We start from the raw sequence: 18,713 nt of genomic DNA, 5'->3' as shown, positions 1-18,713 counted from the left end.
GCACGTTTCTCGTTACGGGAACACCTCATTACAGCTAGCTCAACCATAAGAAACAAAAAAAAAAAAAACAAAAAAACAAAGAACAAAAAAGGATTGCCTAACGCTGATGTTGTTTTTGTTGGAACTTGATAAATGTTGAAGAACTTACAAAGCTTTTTTTCTCATCAGAAAAGTGATTGCACTGGCTGTGTCTGTGGTAGCGATGCTGAACTAAGAATCAAAACCTGTTCACAGTCCAGGTAGTTCTATGAAGACCACAGGACTTTTCATCAACCCAGAAAATCATGTCCCCACCCTTGAAGAAATGAAGCAAACGTATGCGAAGAAGCACGGCTCCATTTTAGAAAAGGTGCACCTCTGTTTTTTTTTTTAAATTAAGGACTGAGTGTAAGAGGTCCTTTTTAGGTGTCAGTACTGCAGTCTCGAACCCTACTAAGGCTTATTATCGGCGAAAACGCTTTCCAGTGGATTCATGGGACTTCCTTTAGTGAAGACTTACACAGGACAGTAAGAATGATAAAAGAAAAGCACGAAAAATTGCAAGCGGTGTAGGTCTCACAGTTGCTTTTCTTCGCCATAACGTTTTTGGTTGATGAAACCAACGTGGTTTTGAGAGAAAATTCAAGTTATCCATTGTAGGCGGATAGCAACAAGTTGTTTCCCGAAGTTCTGCGAGAACGTCAAAGACCGTATAGAGTGTGTTGTAGTTTTTTTTTGTTCTATAGTTTCAGCTTAGTGGTTCACTCTTACATCTTTATATGTGAAATATAGATGACTGTATTTTTGTCGTTTAAGGGAATATGCGTTGAAAGAGCCTGCTCTAGTGTCTTTCATGAACGGAGTGTTGAATTATGTTTTTCCAAAGGATCTTCTTCCGGCTCAACAGGTACTTGACTGATGATCGAACGCAACGTTGGTTATTTTTACTCCACAGCGTCAATCCGTCTCTTTTTTCCTTCGCCTTGTGAAATGTGGATTTGCATTTTCTTTATTTTTATAGTTATTTTTTCAGTCAGAACTCTCACTTCAGAGATATTTTCAGTGTTTTTTTTTAGAAATTTTTATCGATAGAGTGCCTTTTATCAGACCCAGTATCTTGTGATTATCAGTGTTACCGGATGCGTTGTCAAACACTTCACTCTGACTCACTATAGAAACTATGATAATATAGTAGGTCAAAACGACATGAAGCACGTACGCAATTGCGGACGCGGCTTCTCTCGAGGCGCTTCGGTGTAGCATAGCGGCTAAGAGCATGGTGAAACCGTTGCTGGCACCATCCATCGCTGCAGTATGCGATGGTCCCAACTCGGTTCCAACTGCTACCTCCACAGCGCCGTTTCGAGCGCCTACGCGAATGCACCGCAACTACACTCGTGATTCATGTCGTTTTGACCCTACTATACCATCGGCATTAACGATTACTGACACGTATAAAGGCGTTGAAAACATGCAACAGTGGTTATATGCAGTTTCTAGCTTCCAGAAAATTATATCTAGTTGCCCTTGTATGTTTTAACTTTCTTTTAAAAAACGGAAAATGCTCGGCAATTTATTTATTTAATTTATTTATTTATTACACTCTATTATAAGAAATTATGCTTATAATGGAAAATAATAATTATGGGAAATTATAGAAACTATTCTTCCATCAGAAATTTATTACTTTTTCATGATTTATCTTTTTTGTCCCCATGTTTTCATACTGGAGAGGTATCATAGTCGGGTCAAAACGACATGAAATAGTTACGTTCCTCTTCAAACGGCGCGGTGGAGCTAGTGGCTGGGATCGGGGCGGTACTATTGCAGCTATGAGTGGTATTAGCAAGAGTTCCCCTTCGGTTCTAACCGCGGCGTTCCACCGCACCGCTCCGATTGCATTTACTTACGCAAGTGCACCGAACTCGGGATCGTTTTGATCTCGGATTCGGGAGAAATAGGGGCGCCACTGAGTGCCCCCAACTACATTTTATCCTAGTTTATTTGTTCTAAATCCTCATTGGAAGGCAAATATACGGTTCACCTATATTTAGTCTAACATTTATTTAGTTAGTTTAATGCTTTAGTTCAATATTTTTGTTTTTTCACATTCAATTTAATGCTTCGCTGTGCTACATAGTTAACGTTATCCGCTTTTTTTAAGCGAACGATCCTAATCAAGTTCATTACTGATCGAATACTGTCGTGGCATTCAGGGACATCCCTTTTAGCAGCAAACGAGTCGTATCCATTGCTCGATTACGGTAACTGTTTTTTCTATTTGATTTGATCGATGATTGTACATTCTCTTCTTTGTTACGTTTTATCCAGCTGTTATCGAAAAAGAAGTTAAGAAGAACCTCAAAAGAATTTGGGCTCTCTGTAACAATGATAAGTATCTGGCCCAGGAGCTACTGGATGGAATAACCAGCGGTCTTACCCACTTTATCGCTCTCTATGCACTGCACACATTGAGGTAGAAGTCTTCTCACTTTTAACTTCGTTTGCTAGAACGAATCCATCGGGATGACTAAATAACCCGTTTTGTTTGTACGTGGAGGTAGAACAACTGCACAAAACATAACATCAACCTTCCCATTCTTACCGATTTCCTGTGGGTTTGGTCACTTATTTCTTCTTCCAAACTCGTCTCTGTGTAAAGTGGAAGAGCGAAGACATGCTGTGGAGCTAGTGATTTTAAAATTTTAAGTTCGTTAGTATACTAAGGTAGCAGTATGTAAACAACACATTTCGCTAGTAACTGATTCTGATGATGGTAGAAAATAGAGGGAAAACAGTACGCAAGTAACAACATAGGTACAAATTAGCTAAGTATTGATAAATATTCATCATTTAACAGTGGAGAACAGAATGTCGAGAATCGCTCGCCAAAATCGTTTTGAAAAACTAGTTAAGTGAACTATTTCGAGAAACTCCTCAAAATCGTTCATTTATTATATAGGAATAGATACACTGCTGCCACGAGTTTTCAGTAGACCCAATGTAGTTACAGATAAAGTTAGAACTCGCCTGAATAGAAACCTCCTAGCCTGAATTATAGAATCGGTTGGGGTAGTGACATATCCTAACTTTGAAATATGATAACTCTTAAAGTATGCGCTTGCTTTGGACCTTAATATAAAAATCCAAGGAGAACTTCCACTCTAGAGGAAGGAAATAGTCGTGGATGTATTTGGACTTCTTCAGTCTCTTAAATTATTTCATTTTCAGGAGCCAAACGAAAGTTGGCTTGCAAGGTGATCTTGCTAGTTTTTATTTTATACCAACGTACTACAAGATCAAAGAGAAACTTGTGGGTGTTTTTGTTTACAAATTGTTAAACTGTATGCTAATCTTAGTTAAATTATTGCAGAAATCCATAGAAAATGGGAAATCTAGGATACCAAATCAGTCCTGGGGAAGCAAACCTTCGGAAAACGATACCTCTAGCTCTGTCGATCCTCCGCATAAGGTTTATTTTAATTCTCATTCAAAGCCCAGTGAGGTTGCAGTCTTTTCGTTGACTTTATTAGTGGATAGTCTGCAGGATATTCTCCAAGCTCTTAGCAGAAGCTATTCGTTCTGAAACAGTTTCCGATTTTTATTAATCATGTAATTATTGCTTTCTTTGGATTCTCCTATTCTCTCTTCAGCTGAAAAGTAATACTCTTTCCGTAGCAGGAGTCGTCGAACAGTGTTTCTTCCACATCAAAAAGCAAAACGTCTGCGCTCCAAAATATACAGATTGCTGAGAGAATACAGGTACATCTGAAACAGTCTTTATTCAAAGCTTTTTAAAAGTTTTAGTCTTTTAAAAAGTCTTTTAAAAGTCTTTCAAACACGAGTTCAAATTATTTGCAGGTGTCAACTGTTGAGGAACGGGTGCAACGGCATGACGTTTTTCAAAGTTCCGCAGGTCCAAACTTGGTCGACGATATAAATCCGCTCCCTCTGAAACGTGTGAAGTTGGAAACAGTGGGAAAAACTCCTCCTAAGGTCGGTTCAGTTATGCATTTTAATCATGTAGGTCAGTGAGAAGAATCATTCTAGTTGTTTCCGCGAGACCGTCCACCTGATGATATTCCAGTTTATGACTACACAAAGGTGAAGCGCGAGAATTTTGATATTAAATTTGCACAGGTGGTCATCTATCTTCGTTTTTGCTCCTTCTTGTCAAGCAGTCATCAAAATATGATTTCCTAGATGGAAACTGAATCGCGCATTTCGAACAGCTCCTCATCGAACTATGTTTCTGGCTCCGGATCAGCTTCTATTGGCGAATGGGATGAGGTGTTACGTAGCATTAATGCGGATCCCGGTGTTCCTGATCAGTACAAGGTTATGTTTAGGTTAGTCTTTATATACACGAGCCACGTTTTTAACCAAAGCTATTGCTATTACTTCAGGTGTCTTGTAATGAGCAACAGGGATTTACGAGACCACAACAAAATTTTACGATCTCAGTTAGAGAAAAATCAGCAATGATTCGTCTATAGTACATATCACTAAAATTGGACGTTGGATCAGCTGAAGTTGTTGGTCTCCGTAGTGGTTGTTGTTATGTACAAAATATTGTTTCGACAGACGTTGTTATTGTTGTGAATGATTATTAAATTTTATTTTTTTTTAATCTTCGTTGCCCTTCTGTTCATACTTACGTCATCATGTATAGCGACAACTTATTTCCCTTTTTTTTCGAATAGTGCACTATTAGCTTTTTTGCAATGTTTATTTCTACATTACAATATGAAACTATTCTTTTCCTCGGCAGAGATATATGTGCAACTGTTGTTCGATGCAAGCTTCGGCTAGTGGTCCTTAGTTGCTAAAATGAAGGAGAGATTAGCAGCCGACGTGCGGACTATCAAGCGTTCGTCCAAGCAGTGTGCAGCGGTTCTTAGTCCATCCAAAAAACGTAAAGGGAAGAATGGCTCTAACTCTGGCACGAAATTGACTGAACGAGCTGGGCGCGCAGCTTTACCTTTTAGCACTTCATTTGCTGAAGAACGTGCTGCAAAACAATCAAAGAGAATTCTACCCAAGGAAAATTGGGAAAGTGCATACAGGGACGATCGCATCTACATCCCTACTCTGGATGAGTTCGGCGCAGAGGCTATGAAGCAGGGATCTATGTTAGATGAGGTATTGTTTATCCAGCTAGTTAACTCAGTCCAGATTTGAATAGTGAAGTTGCCATTCTAGCGAAAATGATCTGCTTGGTGGGTGTCTTCAAAGTTTGCATATTCCCCTCTCCTGAATTGGAAGTGATTTCCGTTTATCTTGTTAAAGACCACGTGTTTCTTTTTTTTCAACTTCATCAGCAAAAATTGGAAAGAAAGGAAGTAAATGTTGCTTTCTTTCTGTCAGGCGCAGTGCGGTGATATTGCTGATTTCAACGCTGTCACAATTCCGCCAGAAGAGGAGTTCTAGGCGGTTCTTTCAGACGTCAGTCTGCTTCTTTGTGCTAAATCAAAATTTATTATAATGAGATAAAGTTGTGTATGCTCTCAAATACCAATTTACGACGTCTACTGTAGATTTTGGGTGGAGTGTCTAGAAGTGATCGAGGAGCTTCGAAAGACCGTATGTGAAATACTCACATTTTGCAGGTCTCACTTCTTCCAACGGAAGATCTCGCCAGTTTGTTATGTGGGAGTCGAATCTTCATACTAATCCGAAAATCTGCTTTTGGTATGGAAGTACTAAAGTTTTGCCGATATTTGCAGGTGAAGCATGCCCAACTAGACCTGAGGTTAGTGTTCCGGGCATACTATCGTCGAATCCTGGAAAAAAAAACTCGATATTTTCTCGTTCAGCACTATAGCGGACGAAATCACTGTTAAGAAGCATTCAGCGCGCTTTTTGCTATCTGAAGGTTGCACGTAAGAAATTTTCTCGTCTCTCATTTTCCAATGTTGTCGCTCATTTCAAGTTGTTGGTTTCAGGTTAAAATGCATTTTTCTTCAAAGTTTCACCGTATCCTCATTACTCAAAATTATTATGAAAGAACGTAGTGCGTTGGCTAGGTTTGCAGGAAGGAAATAAAGAATTCCAGTGGTGGATACCCAGAGCCTTTAAATTTAGAGGGATAGAGTCAACAGTTGAGGAACTCAACAAACCTTCACCAGTTGAAGATGATTGAACTAGTGAAAGGCATAGCAAAGCAGCAGCAACATTAGTTTGTGCTGCTCTTTCCTCCTTTATGAAAGGCGTTTTAATGTTCTTCTCTCGTACAGGTGTCCTTCGCGATGTAATTTATAATGTGTTCATTCAGTGAGGAGTTTCTGTCATCGTCTGGGATCAGTTCTTATTTCGAACACATTTTGGGTCTGATCATATCTAAATCAAGGGGGATCTCGATAAAGGCATAGTACTACATTGCTCTTCCCCTTCTTTAGAAGCTGAGAATGTGTTAAATGTCCTTTTTCTTCAGATGGATGCGTTTTGCAAACAACTCGCTACTCGCCTTATGAGTCTCAGGTCAGGAATGCCAGTTGTGGATGACTCCTTCTACAACGATTTTTTATGTGAGGTCGAAGTCAAGTTCGCTATTATGGGACTCGAAATTTTCGAATTTGGAACATAAAACTGCGCGTACCTCAACGAAGCATCCCATCTCACTCTGTGATTCCAAAATTTTGAAAGAATACTTCATGAATGTGGGACCGGATCTGTGGTATTTGACAACAAACTTTTGAATCGCTTTTGCGTTAGTGTATATCTATACTTTGGACGTCAAACCATAGGTGCGATAAGGAAAAGCCAGACCCTCTTCATGTGAAGGGGATTCAGCTCATGGGGTGTAGCTCAAGTGAAGGGGTCATTTCGATAGCCGTCCAAAAGTGAAGGGGGTAATTTCGCAGACCGTTTAGAAGTGAAGGAGATCGTTTCCCCAACCGTTCAAAAGTGAAGGGGGTCATAGCACCGACTCCGACTATCGCATCTATGCGTCAAACGAAACATTGAATCAAGGGGACAACGATTTCTTCATTTTCAAACTTATGAGTTCAAGGAGCTTCATCATTCAGCTCGACTTATTTATCTGATAACTTCATTTTATGTCGTTTAGTGTCGACTAAACCATCAGCCATTCAACGAGCTACGGGTTTGCATGGAGATGAACTCATCATGTTGTTGGAATGTTTCCTAGCCAATATCTTGAGATTTTTTATACTGTACTGCGTACACGCTTTTCGGTGGGATTTCAGTAGATGCTCGAATAATTTTAGCTATAGTAGGGTCAAAACGACATCGAACAAACTAACGGTTACGATCGAGGTAGAACCTTTGCTAGCACCACTCCTTGCAGCAATTTGCGATGACCCTATCTCGATTAGAACCGTGGTCTCCACCTCGCCGCTTTGAGCACAGCGCTTACGTAACTGTACCGTGCTTTATTCCGTTTTGAATCTTACTACACTTATGAGGATTGTTTAGGGACCAAGTAGTTCCGAAGTTTTCGAGTGCTGGTGAGATTTTCTACCGTTTGAAGTCTTCAAAAAAAGTAGATAAGTTCTTCTGGTGATGTTCTCGACATTATCAATCATTCCTTATTCAGGAAGTGATCCCTTCATCAGTGGTCGGAACTGAACTCCAATCGAGTATTAGAAGGTTTCATTTCTGCATTTCCACAGAGGTAAGCAATCTTTGCCAAGTAAAAATTGTATTTATATTTTTGTTTATCTCCTCCAACTATTCGACAAACTGTTAAGGATTGATTAACCAACAAAACGCTGCAGATGAAAGCAGAAACGCCAACATTGATTTCTCATTACTATGTCCTGCGAAGGTTGCTCAAACCTTTGAGATCTGCCTCGGAATCGAGATGAATGTTTGGTGCACCAATCGTAGGAGTTGGATTCTCGAGATGATCTAGTAGCCAAAACGTTGCTCATCATGCTAGTTCCCCCTCCGCTTCTGGCACTGTGAAACAGCAGAATTTTTGCACCTGGTTTTTGAAATCTGATGCGGCATAATTTATCAAGTGTTCACAACCTTGAACTCAACAATCATAGAAGCGCAGGGCCGCCGAACCGGGCCGCCCTCGCGGCTCTGAACTCTGCGGGCAGCTTTACGCAACTGCACTGAGTTTCATATCCTTTCGACAGTACTATTGGGCCAACACGTGGCCTATATGGAAATGAGGTCATAGATAGAAAGGTAGCACATAAAAATTTTCAACTAATAATTACTTTAGATCTAAATTTACTAAAACAATTATTAGTTAGCAATTTTTTGATTTTTAGTAGACTTTTTCCATGACCCTTCAGAACATGTTTGTTGTTTGTCCCGTTCTAACATAAATGAATTAGTTTGAGTTTATTCGTGGTTGTTTCATTGAATTTATAGCGAATATTACTTTTGCAATAAGTTCCCTGTTTAACGGCTATTATTTCAGACGACAATATAGAGCACCCTATATTTTACTTTTTTCGATCTGTATGCTTTCCTTTTTATATGAGAGAAATATGAGCTTATCTGAAGGGTTCGCAGGAAATAGCAACATTTTCAGGAAATGGGTATGTGTGTGCCCCTGGATGAGATGTACGTGCCAACGTTTGAAGATGTGAAATACGGAATTGGCTGCGCATCTCTTGTTTACCAAGTGCGGTATAGGAATCTCTCCTTTTTTTGAGTTCATTTAGCAAACGTCCGCTTCAGATAGCTCATTCGCCCGCTCCACAAATCACTCGGTTGGTTCTTGGCGAGAGACTCTTCGCCTCCCTAAAAAATGATTTTCCTGTGTTTGTCTCTCAAATGCACGAATATGCTGGCCTTCTGAAATCGTCACAGTCAGGGATAAGATATGGGTAATGTTATTAAGTCGAATTAATTCTCGCTGACGTCAATGACAATTTTTTTATAGACACCGTCTTTACATACTGAAAATAATGTGAGTCCATCCACATTTAAGTTAATTACTTGTTAGAGCGATGGGATAGTTTTGAAACTGCTTACTTTTTCCTCGTCTTCTTTTTTAGACATCGCCTTCATGTGCGAAGAGAAATGTAAGTTCATCTGCATTCCACTTTTATTGCTTGTATCATAATGGTTGCATAGTTGAAATTGCTTCTTATTTTCTCGTCTGTGCATATTTGCAAATGCGAGATAGTTTCGTTCTCCTCCAATGGGATATTTCCATATTGGTGAATAATGAAGCTATCTTCAGAAACAATTTTATTGAAGCTCTGGAAAGACGGAATAATTCTTCTTTCTTAAGAGCTCTCATTTTCAGGAGTAAGTTCTTACGAAGAATTGTGATACGTACCTACACCAGAAACGTGCTTTCTATTTTATTTGACTGGGTACCGCTCGAGAAGGTGATTTTTTTGGCATCTTTACACAACTTGTACTGCGTTACTTTTTTCTTTACTGGGATACTTTTTAAATGAAAAATAATGTCAGCAGATACAAAAAAGACGACCAATCTCCGGAACCCTAGAATACCTGTTCTCTTCCACTCGTTCTCAAGAAAATCTTGAACTTCACTCATCTGTGCGAATGCACTATTTCTTTTCTTAGATATGGAATCATTTGTTTCTTTTGGTAGATCAGCTGTTGATCGCCATAGGATCCGCAATCTACATGAGTTATGTGCGCTGTGACGGTCGTTGAAGGAGGTGCACTGGCATCTATGGTGCTAATCAATGGGATAATAATCAATAATGCGGTCGTACCAATAACCTTCTCGGAGCCTTTCTTTCTTTCTTTTCTTTTTTTTTCTTATTCTTGATAGTTTTTTAATGTAATTGTTCATGATAAGAACTCCTTCTTAGCAGTAGATATATATATATATATATACCCGTATATAGCTCTTAGCCGTATATATACGTCCATATATATACACAAATATATATATATATATATACATGAAAAGGCTAAAGCCGGACCTCAGACTTTCTGTGGTGTTTCATCCCCGGGTCGATAAATTGTTACCAGACGTGTCCGGGGGATGAAAACACTGACTTGACACATCGGCTAGCCACCGCAAGTCATTGTATAGGCCAGTTACACGTTCGTAAAACCTCAAACGATTCTGAATTAAAGTGAACGTGGGCGCGCATCCCAAGCGGATTGATTAACGCCAGAAACTTTATCCTTTATCCCCTCACTCGCCATCAGTGATCTTGGTCACCTTGACCTTGGTCACCTTGACTCCCGTTGATCTTCGAACTGGTCGAGCGGGCGCCAGTAATTCTTCCATTTGTCCCGATCGCGTGCCAGAGTAGCCCAGTGGTTCCTCCTTTCGCGTGGGACACGAAGAGCATCATATTTTTCTTTGAAGGACTTCGTGAAGAAGTCTGACCATCGGGTCGGCGGTCTTCCTGTAGTGCGCTTAATATCGCGGGGAACCCAGTCGCTCACGGCTCTGGTCCAACGGTTGTCATTAAAGCGCATCACGTGTCCGGCCCACCTTATTTTACTTTCCTTGGCAAACGCGGCAGCGTCTCTAATCTTCGATCGCTGACGTAGGAGAGAACTTCGAATCCCGTCCCTCACTTGCGTGAAACGGGATACTCCTAGCATCACTCTCTCAATTGCGCGTTCAATGACGCTCACCGCGTTTTCTTCCTGCTTGCGAAATGCCCAGGTTTCCGAAGCATAGGTCAAAGCAGGAAGTACGGTGGTGTTGAAGAGGTGAGCACGGAGCCGGGTGTTCCTGGTCTTCTTCACTACATCCTCGATGCTCTTGTACGCTCCCCATGCCGCTCGTCTCCTCCTGCCCAGCTCGGGGGTCAGGTCGTTCATCATGTTCAGTTCCCGACCCAGATAAACGTAGCTGGTGCATTCGGATATGTTCGTTCCGTTGAGCGTGAATGGGGCATCCGAGACCCATCCGTTCCGCATGAACATCGTCTTTTGTAGATTCAGCTGAAGACCGATGCATCCACATGTTTCGTCGAATTCGGTCAGCATTCGTTCCGCTTGGCTGATGCTAGGTGTTACCAGTACGATGTCATCAGCAAAGCGCAAATGGTGTAGCTGCCGACCATCAACCTTCACTCCCATGTCGTCCCATTCCAACTTTCGCATTGCGTTCTGAATGGCTGTGAATATTTTGGGTGAAATTGTATCACCTTGTCGGACCCCCCTCTTCACGTCAATGACGATGTTCTTGTAGAATGGCGAAATTCCGGTCGTGAAGTTACTGTACAACTCTCGAAGTACCTTTATATATTGAGTAGGGACGCCTTGGTTGTCCAAGGCTTCCACGACCGCTTCCGTCTCAACCGAGTCGAAAGCCTTCTTTAAGTCGATGAAGGTGAGACAGAGCGGCATCTTGTACTCTCGTGATACCTCGATGAGTTTCGAAATTGGTGGAATTTTCTGCAAAAAAATGACTTTTTCCTTCTTTTTTGCGAACATAGGCGAAAGATTTCATAGCTCTCTTTCTGTTAGCATCATTTCTGCTTTTAAAAATATTCAACCTTCAGCCTCAAACTCTGCTTTGGTACCAACATAATATAGACACGATTTGAAAGCAATACCCAAAGTGTGGGTTGTCTTTCTGCTTTCCCCCAAACAGTTACCACAGAATGATCATGATCATGATATCATGATCATGATCATGATCATGATATATAATAACGAGCTTAGTCCGTGTGTGTGTGTGTGTGTGTGTGTGTGTGTGTGTATGTGTGTATGTGTGTATGTGTGTATGTGTGTATGTGTGTATGTGTGTATGTGTGTATGTGTGTATGTGTGTGTATGTGTGTATGTGTGTATGTGTGTATGTGTGTGTATGTGTGTATGTGTATATGTGTGTATGTGTGTATGTGTGTATGTGTGTATGTGTATGTATGTGTGTGTGTGTCACGAAATTCGAAAAAGGGGGTGCGACGGGTCCAGCGGCGTCGGGTTGGTGCCTCAGCGCCAGATACCTATAGACGGGGGTGCGAGGAGTTCACTGGCGTCGGATTGGTGCGCCGGCACCAGATACCTATAGAAGGGGGTGCGAAGGGTCCACCGGCGTCGAAATAATGCGCAATAACTTTGTGCATGACGCAAAAGATAGATGGTTGCAGTCGTTTCATAGCCGTAGCCATTGTGCGCTTTGCTTTACACATTATGTGACTCCTCCGTGTGTCCATTTCCTTCTTCGTTCGCCTCAGGTTGGTAGCATGCCGCTCTCAGAATATGGAAACACGCATGCAAATGGGTGCTTAAATAGTAGCAAGATGTTTATGTGATCTGACTTGGAACGTTATTTTTATAAGTAGGATGATGTCTTTCACGTCATTTTATGCCGAAACATCCTTCTTTGATAACTGTTTGTAGAAAACAGGAGAAAACCCCATGTTTCGCGTGATACTTTTAAATTTTGTCTATAATATATTGATGAGTGCTTGAAGATGAAGTTCGAATGTTCTTGAAATGTAGAGCTGACGCGTTTAGGAAGATGTCTATGAATTTTTTCGCCCTTAGTTATAATATAAAAAAAGAAGAAAGATTGTTGGAGATGCACAAGTCCAATTTCGTAGAAAACGGCACTAATATTAATTTTCGTTAATCAGTGAAGGCGAGCGAAGCAAACTCCACAGAAAGTCTGATGTCCGGCTTTAGCAGGACGTTCAGACTGGCGTTTAACATAAAATGACATGAACGACATCATCGAACAGATAAAAATAACGTCCCACGTCAGATCATGCAAACTGTTCGCTGCTATTTAAGCAGCCGTTCGTATGAGTGTTTCCACTTTTGAAGTAGGGATGTTATCAAGATGAGGCAGACCTGCGAGGAAATAGATACGCAGAAGAGTCACAAAGGTGAAAAGCAACGCGTGCAGTGGTTACGGCTGTGAAGCGGTTGCAACGTCCCATTTACCTTTTGCGACATGCACACAAAGTTACTGCACGATATTACTGCACTAAGATGCATCAATCCGACGCCGTCGCACCCCCTATTGTAGCGTTCTGGCGTCGAGGCACCAACTCGACGTCGGTGGACCCGCCGCATCCCATTTTATGGATGTCTGGCGCCACGCGAGACACACATACACACGCACGCACACACACACACACGCGGACTAAGCTCGTTATTATATATCATGATCAGGATATATATTTTATATATCGTTCCGCCTCAGTCGAGGTTGTTGTGAATTCTATCCAATACATTCGGTGGCGAGTCTACCTACTTTCTCATAGGAAGAGGCTGAATTTTCATATAAATATCGGACAAACTGTCTGTCTTACCCAGGTGACATCAGTCATCATAACACCACAAATTTGAACTTTTAATACAAATGAGAGTTCTTCTTTTTGAAGTCGAGGCTCGAGATCAACTGTAGGCATAAGTGATAAAATATTCAAACTAGAAGTCAGAAGCTCTAGGGTAGGCAGCTTTGTGTTTTTTTTTCTCTGGTCGCTTTTCCAGTATCCTGCAGCGTGATAAGGCTACCATATTTAATGAACAACTTAAGAGCAACACTCAAGAATTTTTAAGATATGCTTGCATAATTGGTTCAGAAAATGAAACTGGTCTGGATTCTCACCTCCTATCTAGATGTATGGAACACACAGAGGCCACTGTTTGATGGGAACGCCTACGACAAAGATTCATTTGAGCAGTACCGTGAGTTTTAATGAAAACTTAGTGGTAGGTTATGGTGAACGATATAGATTTGTCTTTACTTTTAGACATATTACGAAGGTTCAGCCCCCACTATGGTTCACAACATTCGCTTCCAGAAACACTCCTGAAAGAAATTTCGCGAAGATTTGATCATTTTTTTCTCGTCTATACAATTCATGCCCTGAGGTTATAAAATTTAATCTGGAATTTTCTAACTTTTCAAATGCACACCTATCTGTGAGATTTTGCAGTGAACATGCCACTGTCCATAGCTGTCCTGACGGGATGGTGAAATTCTGCTTCAGAGAGGACTTTTCGAGGAACGCTTTTAGGACGGCGAGTAGCTAGGTTTTAGGGCGTACAATTTTCAACTGGTGATCCAGAGTTTTTTGAAAGGAGATTGCTCTGATCCCTTAGCTAGTTTTGAATAAAAAGATTGAAAACAGTCTTTGTTTCGGTATCTATATTTTTTTAGGATGTTCAGGCGCAGAACAAAATCCTTTCTGTTGAACCTCCATTGTCTACTGTGTCTGCGTCACTGTTGCCGGAGTCTGTTGATAGCGCGGATTTCAATATTCCGAACTTTGCGAATGCTGCTCAGGCCAAGGTTTGGTAGATTTTTTTTTTCGAATCTTCCCTCAAAAACTACTTCTTATTAGAAGTTTTGAGACTCTTAAACGGATGATAGGAACGGATGAATAAGTCTCGAGGAAAAGAGTCCCCAATATTCAGTTGACGAGGAGTTTGAGGATATGCACGCATAAGTCAGAGTAAGGTTAAATAGTACGATACTATTCGAGGTTCTAGCAGGATTTCTGAAACACGCTCGCTTTGGAGTTTGTGCTTATTGTGTTTTCAGACTACCAATATTTTTTTGAAGACAATCATTTGGAACCTTTAAGTCATGGAAAGCGAGTCTTTAATGTAGTTGTAAAATATATGTACAAACCTGACCTACCCCAAATCAGCTCACCACCAAATTTTGCAGTACACTGAAACGAGTTTGGAATCAGTCGCAAACGTTTTATGAGGGAATCTCCTCCAATTTCGTTTCATTAATTGTAAGCTCTCTTTGTAGACTTCGTTGCAAACCTAATACATAATTTCTCACTACGGAAATACCCATCATGCATAAGCATTCAATCCAGCGATTGATACTACGGTTCAATTCCAGGCAACTCCACCCGGAACCGCTTCAACCGACACAATTTTGGACGCGGAACTTAGAATTGCTAATTCAAGAAATGGCGTCGATACAAATGACGTAGCAGTATTCGTTAACTTACATCGGATATCAGACTTTTCTTTCTTGATCTTCGATAAGTTTAGAAGAAAGACTGTGCAGATGAGAAATGGGAGATGGAGTTATTCGAACGGGTAAAACATGATCCGTCTGTACCAGCGTATTTTAAAACAACATTTGGGTATGTCTTTCCTGTGGTTAAGGTTCTCGTATCTTTTTTCTTCTTTTAGCATACTTGCCGCTAATAATCGGGATCTTCGAGAGGAGAGATCGTTTCTTCAGTCTCGGTTAAACCTCTGAAAATCACCAGTTGTTACCTACCTCAATGAATTTACAAAAAAGCTTCATTTGTTCATGTTGTTGCGATTCGATTTGTTGTTTGATATTTTGTTACTAACACAGAACAAGTCATAAAATGTGATCCTTTTAATAAACGATGGTTAACATACGATCAATCGGAGGTTCGAATCCGCCCTAGTGCTCACCAAGCCTTTCATCCCTCCGGGGTCGATAAATTGGTACCAGACTTGTACGGGAGCATAAAAACATTGACTTGACACATCGGCTACCCACCGCAGGTTAGTTACACGTTATAGGCCAGTTACACATTCGCAAACCTCAAACGATTCTGAATCGAATTGAACGTGGGGCGCATCCCAAGCGGATTGATTAGCGCCAAAAACTAAAGAGGATATCTTCGCGTAGGCGATTCCTAGGTTTAATTTTTTCTTAATTTCAAAGGCACCACCCCACGAATCTGAGTCGGTATGGATTTCACGTGGAGTATTCTTATACGGGATAGTAGACTTTGGAAAGAGGGTGATTCCATCCATTTCTTCCTAATTGCTGTAAAAAAAAACGGTCCGGAAGATGCGCGTGTGCACAAGGATGACACGCTTCAGTCGAACTCGTTGTAGAAAATAGCGCACCGAAACGCTCGAAGCTGTATCTTCCGGGCCGTTTTTTACGGCAGTTAGGAAGAAATGGACGAAATCACCCTTCTCTCCATAATCTACGATTCGGTATGAGAATACTCCACCTGGAATCCGTACCACCTCAGATTCGTTGGGTCATGCCTTTAAGAAGAGCCCATGCATCTCCATTTGTTGATTCTCAGATCCATAATAAATGAGGCTCTAATTACACATCAGGTGAATAATTTATGTAATGGCAATCCAATACAAAATATACTTTAGTGTCATAGTCGAGGTAGAAATCTCTTCTATCTTTCTAAATGTTCTCTGAGTTTTATTCGATTCAGTTGTTGGTTCTACTTCTCGATCTTTCGAAGGCGTCATCTCTTCGTCCTCATCACTTTCCTTTTTCGGTCCGTTTGCTTTGGATGGGGTATTTTTAGCAACTCTGTGCGCCTCGAGGCGATGTTAAGGTTGCAGAGAGTGAAGCTGTGTTTGAGAGCAACAGATGTCGGCGATGAAGCAAATCTAACAGATACTTTAATCCACTGGTTAAATCAGGTATATCAGGTCAGATGGAAGCTACGAAGAACGAGTGAGGTTAATTATACAACTCGAGACTTTTCTTTCAAGTGGTACTCTACTTCTTGTCCTACCCAATACCATAATTGGGTCAAGAATAACTATTTCTGACCAATAAAACAACTCAACATTAGGAACGGCCACGTTAATCCGATTAAGTAGTTGTTCCCCCTATCTTGGATTTTTCGACCGAACTGAATGCATCGGACTGATGTTCCCATCAGAAGTATTTCTTCTTGTATTAGCGCAAGAAATTTCCTTTCATATCACGTTGCCTGCACTGAGCCACATACAGGAGTTTTTTTTTTCATTTAAGTGCGCTCACTTTTGATGAACCGGTGGTTTTCATTTTGTCGGCAGGAACCTTGAGAATGATATTGTTGTAAGATTAGACGATGATATCACCAGCTGACACTGGGCAGGTTTCTTTTTTTCAGATTGGTCAGCACGTGTGCCCAAAAGCGAAAATTTGCTTTAAATCAAAAGGGATTGTTTGTGTTTGAGATAGAAAACTTTTACCCATAAGGTTCAATATTAGAAGTAACAACATATAAAGTCAATGCAGTAAAAAAGCGCCCTAAAGCAATAAAATTGATATCCTAGAGTTAAGTTGAGGTCCATTTAGGTGGTCGCTTTTCGGAAAATGCACTCATGCCTTCCTTGCGGTCGTTCTATAAAAGAAAAGAGGAGTTTGGAAAATATGGGAATTTGTAAGCGCATACCGTTGCAAATGTAGTATGAAAAAGGCGTCGTTCATATCGTAGACCTTCTTTCAGTGTCGTTTCGTATGCTGCGTTTACAGCCTCCTGGAACAGTAAAAATACAGGAATTTTAAGCAGGCAGAGCAATATGAGGTATGACCCAGTGGGACTAACCTTGACCATTTGAACAATGAGTGGTGATTGCTCTGCGATTTTCTCACCTAGCTTCACTGCCTCATCTACAACCTGTTCGGCCGGGAACACCTAAACTAACTGATCTCCTGCAAGAAAACAAAAATAGATATGATACCCAAGCTTATACCAGAAAATACACGTTTTTTCGGTTGCGACCGGAGCCGAAACAAACGTATAAAGAAGAAGACCGTTGCGATCATGGTGAAGGCGAGAGTTAGACCTAACCTTCGATACTAATCCACATTCTTTGGCTTCCTGCGCACTCACTCGGTTACCTGTGAGACAGACCTCCATAGCCATCGACTTTCCAGCAACGCGAGTCCATCGCTGTGTACCTCCAGCCCCTGAAAATGAAGAGATAGAACTTCATCTCAACACTGATCGAATCCGCTCACCTGGAATGGTACCAATATTAATCTCGGGTTGCCCAAACTGTGCTTTGTCTCCAGCGTAAATTATGTCACACATCATTGCTAGTTCGCATCCGCCACCGAGAGCATATCTTAATATGCAAATAGAATTTGAAAATCCACGAATCCCCCTGTCATCTTTTTTAAACGAAATATGTAAACAGTTCCATTGTCGGTATGCACCTAATGTGACGACTAAACAAAGGCGTATTCACTACTTCAAATAAATTTTCACAACAGAGGACAACAAAGCTTGTTCACAGCAAAGCGGGTAAAGACAGACACATTATTGGAGCACAGACTCTGAAAAAGAAGGATACCAGCTAGTAGCTCACCCATTTACTGCGGCAATAACAGGCTTCGAAGTTTCGCTAACTGCTGCCCATTCTTCTAAGAAACGACCACGAAAGGTTTGCGCAAATTCGCGGTTAACCATTTCCTTGATATCTGCACCAGCTGAAACCACTGTTCTCATATCTCGTTTTCTGCAGAGAATCTGTTTAGCGTTCCTTACAGAAAAACACATACTATACTTATTTTTTACATCTTTTACACAAACCCATCTTCTGAGCAAAATGGTACTTACGAACCCGCGAATGCTTTTTGGCTTCCTGTGACAACGATAGCGCCAACGGAATCATCAGCATCGAGATCGCGAAGAGAAACTGACAGCTAGAAAACACAGTCGTATTGTATTAATCTGATCCATTATACTTCTTGTTACAAAGTTGAAATAGCAGATAAAATCCGAGTTAGAGTGCTTTTGAGAGAAAATTGAACACTAGAAAATACACTGCCCACTTCGTTCATAAGCTGATTGCACAATGCGTTAAAAGCTTTCGGTCGATTCAAGGTGATTAGAGCAACGTTCTTTTTCGTTCCAACTTTTTCTACTTTGATCATTTCAGGTGCTGAAAAGGAAGTGAGAATTAGGTAGCAATGTGTGAAAGAAAAACCATCAAATACTACACCAGAAGCAAAAGACGCAGCCTGCATCACAACAAGGCGAGGAACTCCGCAACGTCCAACGAATGAAGATAACTTTAACATTATGGTTCGATCCTGAACGCGTCAGCCGATATCATGATTGGTCAAACACTCGGTAAACAATGCA

The 18,713-nt window shown here is 41.0% G+C and overlaps 5 protein-coding genes across 9 annotated transcripts; 3 read left to right on the top strand and 2 right to left on the bottom strand.

The window, feature by feature from the left end:
• Window positions 1-247: 247 nt before the first annotated feature.
• On the top strand, window positions 248-4,464 carry RB195_006128 (uncharacterized protein; the record flags this gene model as incomplete). Of its 2 annotated transcripts, XM_064179022.1 has the most annotated exons (13): window positions 248-349; window positions 406-548; window positions 640-696; window positions 796-886; window positions 2,144-2,243; window positions 2,311-2,455; window positions 3,211-3,292; window positions 3,353-3,451; window positions 3,661-3,741; window positions 3,841-3,975; window positions 4,030-4,119; window positions 4,183-4,328; window positions 4,386-4,464. In XM_064179022.1, 13 exons carry the CDS (start codon window positions 248-250, stop codon window positions 4,462-4,464), a joined length of 1,350 nt encoding a protein of 449 aa, XP_064036014.1. The 2 variants fall into 2 exon arrangements, with proteins under 2 accessions (XP_064036014.1, XP_013306654.2); XM_013451200.2 differs by lacking the exon at window positions 640-696 and having other exon boundaries at window positions 3,658-3,741.
• Window positions 4,465-4,809: 345 nt separating this feature from the next.
• On the top strand, window positions 4,810-9,594 carry RB195_006127 (uncharacterized protein; the record flags this gene model as incomplete). Its single annotated transcript, XM_064179021.1, has 14 exons — window positions 4,810-5,121; window positions 5,589-5,731; window positions 5,796-5,861; window positions 6,254-6,344; window positions 6,413-6,506; window positions 7,049-7,175; window positions 7,417-7,483; window positions 7,538-7,615; window positions 8,492-8,584; window positions 8,641-8,789; window positions 8,846-8,872; window positions 8,961-8,987; window positions 9,215-9,299; window positions 9,502-9,594. 14 exons carry the CDS (start codon window positions 4,810-4,812, stop codon window positions 9,592-9,594), a joined length of 1,452 nt encoding a protein of 483 aa, XP_064036013.1.
• Window positions 9,595-10,125: 531 nt separating this feature from the next.
• On the bottom strand, window positions 10,126-11,346 carry RB195_006126 (uncharacterized protein; the record flags this gene model as incomplete). 2 transcript variants are annotated; one of them, XM_064179020.1, is made up of 1 exon in its annotated part: window positions 10,126-11,346. In XM_064179020.1, one exon carries the CDS (start codon window positions 11,344-11,346, stop codon window positions 10,126-10,128), a length of 1,221 nt encoding a protein of 406 aa, XP_064036011.1. The 2 variants fall into 2 exon arrangements, with proteins under 2 accessions (XP_064036011.1, XP_064036012.1); XM_064179019.1 differs by having other exon boundaries at window positions 10,126-11,259.
• A 2,105-nt stretch (window positions 11,347-13,451) lies between these two features.
• On the top strand, window positions 13,452-15,097 carry RB195_006125 (uncharacterized protein; the record flags this gene model as incomplete). 3 transcript variants are annotated; one of them, XM_064179016.1, is made up of 7 exons in its annotated part: window positions 13,452-13,554; window positions 13,620-13,740; window positions 13,806-13,890; window positions 14,039-14,161; window positions 14,729-14,818; window positions 14,884-14,978; window positions 15,028-15,097. In XM_064179016.1, 7 exons carry the CDS (start codon window positions 13,452-13,454, stop codon window positions 15,095-15,097), a joined length of 687 nt encoding a protein of 228 aa, XP_064036008.1. The 3 variants fall into 3 exon arrangements, with proteins under 3 accessions (XP_064036008.1, XP_064036009.1, XP_064036010.1); XM_064179018.1 differs by having other exon boundaries at window positions 14,030-14,161; XM_064179017.1 differs by having other exon boundaries at window positions 14,030-14,161; window positions 14,729-14,824.
• A 1,801-nt stretch (window positions 15,098-16,898) lies between these two features.
• On the bottom strand, window positions 16,899-18,649 carry RB195_006124 (uncharacterized protein; the record flags this gene model as incomplete). The annotated part of the gene is made up of 9 exons (XM_064179015.1): window positions 16,899-16,964; window positions 17,016-17,099; window positions 17,169-17,258; window positions 17,415-17,533; window positions 17,585-17,691; window positions 17,935-18,055; window positions 18,190-18,271; window positions 18,401-18,510; window positions 18,571-18,649. 9 exons carry the CDS (start codon window positions 18,647-18,649, stop codon window positions 16,899-16,901), a joined length of 858 nt encoding a protein of 285 aa, XP_064036007.1.
• Between the last annotated feature and the right edge of the window lie 64 nt (window positions 18,650-18,713).

This window comes from Necator americanus, chromosome I, assembly GCF_031761385.1.
Source record: "Necator americanus strain Aroian chromosome I, whole genome shotgun sequence".
In the NCBI taxonomy this organism is placed as follows: Eukaryota; Metazoa; Nematoda; class Chromadorea; order Rhabditida; family Ancylostomatidae; genus Necator; species Necator americanus.
Note: the sequence above shows the minus strand (reverse complement) of the source record. Positions and strands in the feature narration are given on the sequence as shown.